Below are 13,393 nucleotides of genomic sequence, written 5' to 3' on the forward strand. Positions count from 1 at the left end.
AGAGAGAGAGAGAGAGAGAGAGAGAGAGAGAGAGAGAGAGAGAGAGATCTGAGAAAAAGAAGCCTCAGTTGAGGAAATGCCTCCATTAGATCCAGCTGTAAGGTATTTTCTCAATTAATGATCACTGAGGGAAGGCCCAGGCTACTATAGGGCTGGTGTCTTGTGTTCTGTAAGAGCGCAGGTTGAACAGTCCATGTGAAGCAAGACAGTAAGCTTGTTCCTGGTGTTTTGTTGCAGCAATAGAAACTTTAAGATAGGGAAGAGCTAGAGTGATGCTAGAATGTCAAGAGAGGGAGGATGGAAATTCAGACAGAGGGAGGCTGAAGAGTAACGACAGGGAGGCCAGAGATGGGGAGAGAAAGGCTAGGGAGCCAGAGAGGAGAGCTACAGTGCGGGCGTCCAGATGTCCTGCCAGCTCCTAGAATATCTAAACACAAACACTTTGAAAGCAGATCCAACCCAGAGCGTTTTAGTGGGGGTAGTTTGGAAGGTGATTGTGAGCCACCACTCAGGTGCTGAGAATAGAACTGGGGTCTTCTGTAAGAATTCTACAGGACCTCTTAAGTCTCCAAACCGTCTCTCCAGTCCCTGGGTTTTTAAGGTAGTAACTCAGGTAGCTCAGTGTGTCTTCTAACTCAGTATGTACCCAAGGCTAGCCTCACATTCCTGATCCTCCCATTTCTACTTCCCAAATGCTGGAGGCCCGGGAGCTGGGAGAGGGAGGTCTAATTGCCCTAGCAGGGCTTCCTGTCATCCTCTGAACACACCAGGCTTTGTTTACTGGCTCTAGAGTTTTAACACAGGATAGTTCTCAGACTGATGGTAGGGGCTTATTCTCCCTGGTTGCCCACAAATGCCTAACCAGCTCATCTGTTCAAACACAAAGCCAGCTGGTTTTGGCTGACTGCAGTTTAAAAGAAACACAAAGAAACCATAATTTAGGAACATAGGACGTATAACTTCATTGCTTTCATTTCTCTCCCTAAACCCAGGAAGAGGTAACATTACCCCACTACATATCTTTTTAAACTTTAGAAATTCAACCTGTTCTGCATCATGTGTGTGTGTGTGTGTGTGTGTGTGTGTGTGTGTGTGTGTGTTTGAGGCAAGTTTTCATGTAGCATAGCCTGACCTTGAACTTGTATTGCTGAATCTGGCCCTGATTCTTCTGGCTCCATCTCCCAAAGGGTGGGGCTTACAGGCAGTTCAATGTCAGTGGTTTCAAACATGGAAGGAGTCAAAGAAGTAACCATTTGTCTGAAGGACAGGAGAAAAATAAAAGAGTGAGTCCAGCAGCTAAGTAGAAAGCTTTACAGCTGGGGTCTTTGCTTCCAGTTTGCAGTCTGTGGTTTACGGAAACACCGTGCTGTAAGAGTGGATGTGTAGGGTGAGTACTGGGGGGCAGAGGATGCCCTGGATGAGTGAAGTCTTTAGTGAATTCAGATTGTTGACGTGGGGACAGCCATGTCTAGGACTCTAATAGCTCAGCCTCAAAGGATGGTCAAAACCTTTCCCAGGTGAGCTCAGAGGGATGACAAAGCCTTTCTCCTGAACAGTGCAAACCATTGACCAGTTTTCAAAAAAACAAAAACAAACAAACAAACAAAAAAAACCCTAACACCTGCAGCTTCCCCTTGGATGTTTACAGTGTAAGACTACCCATAGAAATTTCTTATAGAAACTAGCTGCCCCTCCCCCTCCCTGCACAGTACATAATGAGCATGCTAAGGTTCTGGGTTGTAGCAGTAGTAGGTGCTGTTCCATCAACCTGACCACAGTTTGTCTGTCTGTCATTTCTTCTTCATTCCTTCACAGCCCTGAGACAGGACTCCAAGACCAATGGCTGATAGAACATGGTAGAACAGTTTTTGTTTGGTTTCTTAAAAATTTAAAGTGTATAACCTAGGGCTGTAGAGATGGCTCAGCAGTTAAAAGCTCCTGTTGCTCTTGTAGTGGATGTGGATTTGGTTTCCACAGGGTAGCTCACAATCATCTACAACTCTAGTTCCAGAGGGTCTGAGGCCTTCTTCTGACATCCCCCAGCACCAGGTACATATGTGGCATGTGGTACATGCACATACATGTAGGCAAAATACTGAACACACATTTTTAAATGCATGTAACCTTTAAAAATTAAAAGGGGAGTAATTCATATACATCCAACAGTGGGATTTTCTACTTTGGTCTTAGTGGTGAAGCTTCACTTATAATTCAGTATAGAAATTTACCTTTCTGAAAATTGGATTTCAACCCCAAAGAGAAAAATTACACTATTTCAAATCATCGGCAATATATAAAATAGCTTTTAAATGAAGGGGCCTCACTGATCAAATTCATAAACAAAACTCCTAGCTTTCTTTCCAGCTTTATGGTTTTCTGGCTCTAAACCTCTTGGTAAGAGCCTGACACCTTTCTTATATGTACACCAAACACAGTCATGTGATAATCTTAGATAAAAGTCTTCCCCACCTCTTTATCTCCCCACACCCACAAAAACCATTCAGAAACCAGAATAAGACCCTGGGTATCTGTCATATGGTCATCTCAATAGCCTTTGACAGAATCTACCTTGTTGTCACATACTTCAACATAGTAAAAGCTATATATGAGAAACCTACAGCCAAAATCATCGTAAGTGGAGAAAAACTTTACGCTATCCTACTGAAGTCACAAGACAAGGCTGTCCACTCTTTCACTCCTTTTCAATAATGGTGTGTGACTTCTTTTCCTTCGTGTTTCCCTTTAATTTCCTTCTCTTGCCTTACTGCTCCAGCTAGTGTTTTGCGCCTGGCCTCTGCTGTGGATCAGCTGGGAAATGGGGACCCAGATGTGAGTGGTGCCTGTGTGCGAATTACCTCTCTCGCTCCTGCTCCAGCAGGTTGGTGAAGTCGTCACTCTTGTTCATGTAGTCAGTGTGCTTGTGCTTCTCGTTCTCCAGCTCGTACACGGTGCGCCTGTGACACTTCTCAGCCAGCAGCAGCTGCTCTAGCATGCGGCGGTATGTCTCCTTCTGCTTTTCCTCAAGTCTGTCCAGCTGAGAGAGCAAAGCCAGGAAAGAGTTTAACCATCTGACTTCATCGGCAGAGACTGTAAATTGGTAACACTGGCGTAGAGGATTACGACCTGATGGAGAACATTGCAGGGGAAACTGTGCCACCACCTTCTGCTGTTTTCTCAATGCCAATTGGCTTTATAAACTAGCCATAATAGCCTGGCATTGTGGCACACACCCTTAATCTCAGCACTCTGGAGTCAGAGGCAGGCAGATCTTGGAGTCTGAGACCCTCCTGATCTACAAAGTGAGTTCAAAGTTGGCCAGGGCTACTTTGAGAAAAATCCTGTCTCAAACAAAATAAAATAAAATAAAACAACAACAAAACTAGCCATAATAATCCTTAAGCTTTTGGCTTATTGTTTGAGACTCAGTCTTATCTGCAGCACAGACTGACCTCCAACTTAAAAATCTCCTTGCCTCAGCCTCCTGCATGCTGGAATTACAGGTGTGTGCTGTGATACCCAGTTCACAATGCTACGATTTACTTGCCGGCCTTCTGGAGTGAACTCACTAAATTTTAGAATACATTATTTCTAAATTTAGAAATTTAGAAGTTTGATGTATATATCAAACTTCTCTTCTGGGAAGTAATTATCGCTGTCATAATATAAGGCTTGTAATTATCTGAATTTCTAGGGAAAGTATAGGAAAGGTCCACAGCCCTGTTTTTGTTTTATTTTGTTTTCTGTTTTCATTTTTGTTTTTTCCTTCAAGATAGGCTAAATGTAGGGAGACTTTTTAGACCATTTAAAAAGTACATTTCTCTAAACAAGGCCTTAGAAACCTAATTCAGGGCTCTTGTTTCTCTGTGGCCAGAGTATCCTATCTTCATGAGACCATGGCTACATGAGTCCTTCAGCTCTAGGTCCCATATATCTGCACAAAGCATGTTTAGTAAATGCTGGTTCAGAGGCACCAAATCTTACAATTTTGACCCCTCCTATCCTGCTCATTACCGTTTCTCTTAAACTCCAGAACAAGGCTTCAGTCTGGCACTGCCGAGGTGAGGTGGCCCACTATGCAGCTGTGCATGTGGGACTGGTCATCAGAACCCTGACCCTCACTATCCTGTGCAGCAAGGGATGTTAGCAGCATCTTTCTGACCAGATGCCACCTGCACCACCTCCAGCTGTGATGAGCTGATGACCTGACATTTTTCCATGTTTTCTAAAAAAAATACGAATCCCCCTATTTCTTCCTGATCCCTTCTGAACACACTATTCCAGGCAGAACAAACATATTAAAATCCATTCTCAATCTCATTAACAACTCCCTAGCCCTCCTGGGGAGCGAGTCTGCAGAGTGTCAGCACCAAAGATGGTCTCTGCATTTCTATGTTTGCCCTTCCATTTCAGGAAGCCTTTAGAATTGTCATTAAAGGTGTGTGAGCTATTCACTGAGAATGGATCGTTTCTGGGACCCAAAATAAAAGGGGAATTACTTTACCCTCTTGTCTTCTCTTTGCTTTGGAGCAGATGTCAATGTCAATGGTTGAGAGATTAACTGGTAACTCATAGCACCCAGACCTTTATTTACTGTTTGGCAGCTAAACTTCTGTGCCTTTGACAAATCTGGAAAAGTATTTGAAGAACAGCTCTGCCTGTGTCATCATCGCCCTCAGCTAAGGAAGGGACCATGCTTATTTGAAGGCTCTGTTAGGAGTATGTAAGGCTCACTCTTTTAATTTACTTTGCATTCAGCATGCCATAGCATGATGTATTGAGCTCTGAAGGCCTAGTCTCCACTGTGATCTCAATCTCACCAAATAACTGTATGGGGGGAGATGATGATGTTATGAATTGGATCGTAGATGGTGAAATGAATTGGACAGTAGGTGGTGAAATCCCGACAGGAATTGTATGGGCATCTGTAGAGAATAATAGCACATAGAAATAGCAAATGTTTTGATGCAGCCTCAACACAGAGTAGGCCTTGGTCTTGACTATACGGGCCTTAAGGTCTTGGGCTGGATCATTGGAGTGGGCTACTGGAATTGCTGTAATCATGGCTACATTATGAGGAAGATGGTCTTCTGGGTTCAGTACACAAGGTTGAGGCATTCCTGTAGAGTATGGTGAATTCTGTTTAAAAGCATTAGTGTGGGATCTAGCTTTCAATCTTAACTACTGCATGTAAAACTTACATGGGTAACAACATGATCAGCTCTGACAGGTCTTTCTTTCTTCCTTCCTTCCTTTCTTTCTTTCTTTCTTTCTTTCTTTCTTTCTTTCTCTCTTTTTTTCTTTCTCTCTTTCCTAATGATACCAAGGATTGAGACTGGTTGTTCTCTTGGCTCTATAGAACTTGTGCAGTGACTGAAGTGACTCCCTTAGCAGTGCACCTGCAGGTTCATGCTCTGGGCACTGGCTTTGGGTTTTGGGTTTTATGTTTTACAATGTGGCTCATCACAGATGGAAGGCTGTTACTAAAGAACAGTGCAACCACAGTGGCCATCTATTATTGTAGACATATAACTTCCTCTTGGATAGAGGGGAAGCAAAATTGAAAGGCCAAGAATTTTCTAGGAAAGAAAGAATGTACCTAGAAGCTTTTTTTTTTTTCTTTTGTTTTTTCAAGACAGGGTTTCTCTGTATAGCCCTGGCTGTCCTGGAACTCACTCTGTAGACCAGGCTGGCCTTGACCTCAGAAATTTGCCTGCCTCTGCCTCCTAAGTGCTGGAATTAAAGGCGTGCGCCACCACTGCCCGGCAGCCCAGAAGCTTTTTTTGTTTTTGTTTTTTGTTTTTCAAGACAGGGTTTCTCTGTGTAGCCCTCCTGCCCTAGAACTCACTTTGTAGACCAGGCCAGCCTTGAACTTAAGAGATCTGTCTCTGCCTCCCAAGTGAATAGAGTGCACCACTAAGCATGACACTTTTGGTTAAGTGTGTGTGTGTGTTTCCATGAGGGTGCCCATGCCAAGGTACTAGTGTGGAGGTCACATATCAGTCCTCTCCTTTCACCATGGTTCTCAGGGCTGGAACTCAAGTTGTCCACCTTGGTAGCAAACACTTTTACCTGCACAACTATCTTGCAGGCCCCAGAAGTAGGCAGACTTGAGAAAGGGAGTTGTTTCAGCATGTTTTATGTCAAAGAACCATAGCTTGGGAGACAGTTTTAGCTCTACTGTTTGCAGAGGGCTGATTCCAAAGCACTGAGGAATCTAGGAAGATGAAAATCAACTGAAGGGAGCATATAAGGTCTTAGCAACAAAAACATCTCACAGATCAGGAACTTGGGTTTAGGTGTGCATAAGATAAAGCTGTAAAAGAAACATTTTAGTAACTGTCGAATCAGAATTGGGGACCAGTGGAGTCAGGAGATCCCCAAAGCAGAGGAAGGTGACTCTTGTACACAGAGGGTATTAGGACCCAGGACACAACTGAGGAACATGCTATAAATCTTCAAGTGGTCTCATGAGATCACCTATAGCCTTTCCTTGGGGATGCAACAGATTTTCGATGTAATTGAATGAAGTCCACAGAGACTAGAGGATTAGATTTGGGGGTAGCAGGACAAGATATCAGAAGCACTACTTGGTGACAGACTGTACTTGCTGACATTGCTTGGAGTCTGACTAAACATGCCTCACACTTTGTGATCTTGGGTTTTTGTGAAACAAAAGAAGAGACAAACTAAAGGGGATTCAGCAGAGCAGTGCCAGCTCAGGCCACACCTAGTTCAGAAGTGATGGGGAAGATACCCTACTAAGGATTATCCAACTCAAAGACAGGAATCCCGGAAAGTTTCATGTTAAACTCAGTCTTGAAGACACTAAAGGCTTGGTTTCCTGTCTTTACCTGGAGGAGACCACACACCATAGATTGTGAAAGACCCTAAGTATAGCCCAGGCTGGTCTTGGACTAGTTATTTTCCTGCCTCAGCCCTCAGGGTTGTGATTACAGACATGTGCTACCATATCCAGACAGAAAAACAAGTATTTGTCTAAGATATGTAGACATATCTAGGTGTCCTGGGATACATGGTAAGGCATTGCTTCTAAAGGAAAAAATAAAATAAAATAACAAACACTTGTGTTTAAAAGCATAGAGAAAAGAAAAGCAGTAAGATAAACAAGATTTTTAAAATAGCAGTGAGAAAGAAGAGAGTCACTTGAAGATGCTAATAATTGAAATTCTAAAAATAAAGAAAAATAACTTGGCTGAACTTTCCTAAACAGGAAAAAATGGCAGAAGTTATTTATTGTTTCACTAGGACAAGTTCCCTATTAGTAGCTAAAATGTGAGAGACGGCTTAGTTCTAGGGATGAACAATACCCAGTAGGCTCAAGACATGCTGGCCTCGGAAGGGATGGAGACCAGGCCACAGGAGCTGAGGAAACAGTCAGGATGGGGCTGTGGCTCAGTGACGGTACCCTGCATGTGTGAGGTCAGAGGTCTGATCCTCTGCAATGCAAAATAAATAAACATCTGTACAAACTAAACCCTACTGGATTATCCAATAGGATTCGCTGAAGATTAAGTGAGTCCAGCATGATGGACTGCTTTCCATTACCAAGTCTTTGGAGAGGAATTAAACAGCAAATATTAAATCTCTGGAAATCTCCTATAAACGATTCCAAAATATCAAAATCCAAACTATTAAAGTAAACTTCTAAGAAAATGTGAGGGTTTGGCTTCTTCTTCTTTTTTTTTTTTTAATTTCCTCCCTTGCTCAGCAGGAGGATTCCAACTCAGTATCACTGAATGTCTACTATAGTGTGAGGGGAAATATTAAACTGTCATATTGTAGGTAATAACAGTAGCCATAATTCTTAATACAATCTTATATAAAATGATTCAATATAACCCTACTGATACTATTTCTCCTTAAAAATTACCGTAAATATTTAATTTGGATTTTCTATTCTATCATTGGAATTCACATAAGACCTTTTAAATTATGACAGTTTAAGATACTTCTAAAGCAGGGGTATTAGACTGTAACTATCAATAATTAATTGAACCTAAGATTAGGTTATCAATTTTATAATAATTCTGAAAACTCCATGTGAGAACTACTTAGCACCTCAAATTCTTAAATATGCTGTTTCTTAGAGGAGTAAAACAATAATGTACTTCCTAATCATATAGAAATAAATATTTCAAATCTGAAGCATTTTTGAGTTTGAAATTCCTATCAGAACATGTCTACTACAGCCCACTAACTACTTAACCATACTTAGTTCTACACTGGGGCATCTTAACAATATTGCACTTGGAAGAAAACATCAAAGTATACAAAGGAAGAAGGGAGTTCTCTCTGCAATTTCTTTCTAGGGAGGCGTGCAAATGTCCAGCTTTTACCTCTGAGATGGGTTTCTCATAGACATCTTCCCCTATGGACTTCTCTTGAGCAAGGATGGCATCCCGATGCAGGACCCGAAGCACTTTCTCTGGTTCTGCAGATCCATAATGTGCCTCCAGAACCTCAGGCTTGGTTTTCTCTGTCTTCAGCATGTGTATGACATCTTCTCGAGCCTGTGGCCAAAAGTACCGCAAGGTCAGAGGTCTGACACTCTCAGACTCACAAAGTCAGCAGGGAGCTTACTGGATGCAGCCCCACTGCTTCAGGTCTACTGAAGAGTCACTGATGTTCTCTTATTTTTTTTTAAACCAACAGTAGATTGGCAAACAGATTCTCTGCTTCGGTTGCTAGGAAGCAGGGGAGCAGAAAAAGAATTTGTGCTAATATTAACTACATAAAAATTGCTTTAGTAAAGTGGTTCTAATATGAGGGAGGAGGCAAGGTAAGGCTAGTCCTGGAAAACCTGTTTTAGAGTACTTGACATCAGCAACGATCAAAATTCGTTAGTTTTCTGTTTATGCTCTCAATACAGTATTCAAATGTATTTTAAAGGGAAACCCCACTCTCTTTATTCTACAACCATGTTCACTGTAGTTATAATCCCATATGCAATTAATGAACAGCCATTCTTACTGATTTCAGGTCTCCTAAGTAATTTGCTTTACATGAAAACACATGGTTAGAACTCACACTGTGTTGTGCTGAGCTTTTAAACTAAATACTTAGTAATGTCTGTCTTTTTAACACCCAGACTGTCACCAGAACAAAGCAGGTTGGTAGTCTTTTGGTAGTTTTGCTCAACATCTTATCGACGCTCTCAAGAAAACCACAGCTGTAGGTCTATGTGGTATTGTCTTGGGTCCCATCATGCAATGCTTGCACCTCTGGGGGCTTTTTCTATTGATATACTGTGATGCAGCTGACATTTGCTGTGTATATGGACTCTCCTCTAGGCTTGGAGCTCCTTTACTAGCAGGGGAGTAGGGAAACCAGTATGACTTTATTACAACTGGTTGGGCACCTAAGCTTAAAGGAAATTAAATAAATTCTAAACCATAAGACAAACAAGAACTTAAACTATACATTAGAATCTGAAGTGTGGTACAATGGGATGAGTCCAACTTTTAAAAGTCTGAGAACTGTTTTCTGGCCCTAGAAATAAAAAAAAAAAAGTCTGGTCCTGTGTGATCTATGAATGTTGTTCTAAGTTAACTTTATCATCTATGGAATAAAACCATAACAACTTCATATGAATGTTGCCAGGATGGAATTATATAGACGTTCATGGAGTGACTAATGTTGAATTTGGCCCAGAGAAGGTCCTAAGTCAATGAAGACATTTGCTATAATTTTTGTTAGATGACCTCTTCTCAAGGAGAAAAGGGATGTTTTAATATAAAACTTCAACTAGAGTATATTTGTTATACATAGTGATGGGTGTCATAGATGATTTTTGTAAAATTGTATCACATGCTTTGACCATATTCACTGGTCAATCCCTTCACCTTTCTTCCCTTTCCTGTTAGTTTCATGCCCCTGTCTCACATCCACTTTTGTGTCTATGGTTTACGCATCTATACAAAATCTAGGATTCATAGGTGAGAGGACATGCAGTATTTATTTATCTGAGTCTGGTATATTTAGCTTAATATGATGGTCTCCATTGGCACCCATTTTCCTGTTCTCTACATATTTTTGTTCAACTTTATAACAGAGAAAAACTCTACTGTGTGTGTATTGTTCTTCTTTCTGTATCTGTCAACAGCTATCTAGCCTGATTCATAACTTGGCTATTGTGAATAAGTGCTGGAATAAACATAAAAGTGGAAATATATCGTAGCTGGAGGGATGGCTCAGTGATAAGAGCTGCTTTGGACCAGGACCTGGTTTCCAGCATCCAGGACTGTAACTTCTTCCAGAGGATCAGACCCTTTCTTTTGGCCTCTGCAGGCCTCTGTGTCCACATGGTACACATAAACTTATGCAGGTAAACACATATGAATGTAAATAAAAATAGATAAAATTTTAATGTAAAAAATATAAGTATCTCTGTGCTGTGTTGACTTATAGTTCTTTGAGAATATACCCAAGAGTGGTATAGTAGGGTCATAGGCTATATAAACTTTTAGTTTATTAAGGAACTTCTATGGCGATTTCAATAGTAGTTGGCCTAATTTACAGTTCTACCAACAGTGTATTAGCTCTCCCTCCTTGAGTCTTTGTCATCGTGTTGTTTTCATCATGATAGCCATTCTGACAGGCGTGAAATGGAATCTCAATATTGTTTTAATTTGCATTTCCCTGATGAATAATACTGAACAGCTTTTTACATATTTATTGGCCATTTGTATCTCGTCTTTTGAGAGTTGTCTGTTCCTGGCATTAACCCATTTCCCAAGTATTTGTTACTTTGCTGTTTAGGGTTTTTTTTTTTAATTTTTAAATAAATTCCAGATACTAAGCCTCTTTCAGATGTGTGGCTAGCAAAGATTGTTATCTTCTTCTGTAGACTCCCTATTCACTTACTTTCTTTAGTTGGTAAGGAGCCTTTGGATTTCATGCAACCCCACCAGTCAATTCTCCATATTATTCCCAAGCTACCAGAATCCTTTTCAAGTAGTCTTTGCCTAGTCTTCTCCCTCTTTCTTGAAGTGTTTTAGTTTCAGGGTTTGGAGTCATATCTTAAGGCCTGTGATCCAAGTTGATTGATCTTTGTACAGGATGAACAATTTGAAACTAGTTTCACTCTTTTACATGTGGGTACCCAGTTTCCCCAACATCACTTGTTAGGGAAGCTGTCTTTTCGCCAATGCATGTATTTGGCATCTTTGTCAAATACCAGATTGCCACAGATACATAGATTTATATATGTGTCTTCTGTTTCACTGATCTATATGTTTGTATTAGTGCCAATACCATGCTGGTTTTGTTACTATGGCTCTACAATATATATTGAAGTTGGGGATGGTGATACTTCTAGCACTGTTTTTGTTGTGGTGTTGCTGTTATTGTTGTTGAAGAATCCTTTGGCTGTTCAGGCTTTTAGTACTTCCATATGAGAAAAGAAAATACCTATTTCTTTTACTAAAAAAAAAAAATACGTATTCTTGCACTTGGTCACGATATGACACCACATGCTACAGACTTCATCTTCATTTAATTATCCTAGATGCTAATTACCAAATAAAAGAGCTACAATGTATCCTATACCTAGAAAATGCCTATTTCTTTTACTTCTTTGTTGTAGTAAATAATTAAAATTGGCCTCTGTCTCAGGCCGACTATCTAAGTTGCAGCAGCCCTGCCCAGCTCAGCCGCCATGTTTCTCGGCCTAAGCCACGTGTGCACTGCAGCTAGAACCGGCCTGCCAGAAACACCAGCCCTGCCACCCACTAGATGCCATCGTGAGAGATGGCTCTGCCAATCTTCCACGCTGTCTCCGCAAGGCAGGGCATTGCCCAGATCATTCTGCCATCCGTGCAGGCCCAGTAAGAGAATGAGACTCTAATTCTTATAGATTAATCAAAGGCTTTATATGTTTGGTAAAGCTCAACAACAATATGCCTATACAGAGAATTGTTTCCCAATTAGCTAACCTAAATAAAAGTAGTTACCTGCACCGCTATTATATCTACTCATTATTTGTTTGTGATTTGTGTGTGCATGCAAACTGCAACAGTGTGCACATGGAGATCAGAGGGCAGTTTGTAGGAGTTGCTTATCGCCTACCATGAATGTTTCAAGGTTCAAAGTCAGGTCATCAGGCTTTGTCCCAAGCACTTTTAATGTACTGAACCACCTTATCTAACTTTATGATAGCTCCCCCCCCTCCCCTGGTTTGAGACAGGGACTCTTTACATAACCCTCATTGGCTTGAAATTCATTATGTAGACCAGGCTGGTCTCAAACTCCCAGACATCCACCTGTCTCTACCTCCATGAGATTAAAGTTATGTACTACCACACACCCAGCCTGCGTAATATTTTTCAAATTGGCAGACTAGTGATGACTATGCAATTGCAGTAAATTTGCTCACAACTTCAAATACATGATTCAATGTATAGAAAAAGACCCGGCGCCTTGGGATAAAACCACTCTACAGCTCCACCTTTAGGGATGTGTAATTCTTTTGAAAAAGAATAAAATTGCAAATGTCAGAAAACTTCTGCCTTTGAGCATTATTTTCACAGAGAAATTGAATCAGAAACACAGGGCTAAGGTGGCTAAGGTCTTAGGACTCCAGGGAGCTCCTCAATAGACCTTAAGAATGTAAATGGACCAGAGAGAAGAATGCTTTGAAGGCGGCTCTCAAAATGAGCTTCCTTCTTCTATATGAGAGGAGAAAGGAGATTAGAAAAGAAAGAGACAGCAGGATATTCAATTTACTTACAAACAAATATGAGGTTCAGGCACAGAAGGAAGCACAGGAGTCTCAAGTCTCAGCCACCATGCCTACCTCCTCTCTGTGCCCATGGTAACACTAGAGAGCAAGGAGTGTAGGCTCAGTTGGTTGCAGAGGGAGCTGATTCAAAACATGTGGGGGCAGCAAAGAGCCACCCCACGCTGCCCTGGGCCTCAGGTAAGCAAGCATGTGAGTCATGAAGTCAAAGAAGGCATTTGGGCTTTGCAGGACAACCAGAGTCAGAAACTCAATGAATTGAAAAAACAGAGCTACATCAATCACTCATTAAATAAGTTAGGAACATTCACATTGTGCAATGCATACTATTCAGTATTACAGAAAGAATTACATCCTGTCAATCTGAAGGGATACTGACAAAGGAAAATAACATAATATGGCAGGCAATATGGAAGAAAAGGCATGTGCTGAAGAAAGCACAGGAGTAATGACTTCTTTCCTCCTCTCTTTCTCTTTCTTTCTTTCTTTCTTTCTTTCTTTCTTTCTTTCTTTCTTTCCTTCTTTCCTTCCTTCCTTCCTCCCTCCCTCCCTCCCTCCCTTCTTTCCTTCCTTCCTCCCTCCCTCCCTCCCTCCCTCCCTCCCTCCCTCCCTCCCTCCCTCCTTTCTTTCTTTCTT

The 13,393-nt window shown here is 41.3% G+C and overlaps 1 protein-coding gene across 2 annotated transcripts in view; it reads right to left on the bottom strand.

The window, feature by feature from the left end:
* Nucleotides 1-13,393, bottom strand: part of Filip1 (filamin A interacting protein 1) — an 86,005-nt gene that overhangs the window by 40,405 nt on the left and 32,207 nt on the right. For both annotated transcript variants that reach the window (XM_028784661.1, XM_028784662.1), the window contains exons 2-3: nucleotides 8,358-8,531; nucleotides 2,856-3,034 (exon numbers count right to left, since the gene is read on the bottom strand). In XM_028784661.1, coding sequence (XP_028640494.1) covers nucleotides 2,856-3,034; nucleotides 8,358-8,531 — 353 coding nt within the window. The remainder of the gene's footprint in view (nucleotides 1-2,855; nucleotides 3,035-8,357; nucleotides 8,532-13,393) is intronic.

Source organism: Grammomys surdaster, unplaced genomic scaffold, assembly GCF_004785775.1.
Source record: "Grammomys surdaster isolate TR1022 unplaced genomic scaffold, NIH_TR_1.0 124554, whole genome shotgun sequence".
Classification (NCBI taxonomy): Eukaryota; Metazoa; Chordata; class Mammalia; order Rodentia; family Muridae; genus Grammomys; species Grammomys surdaster.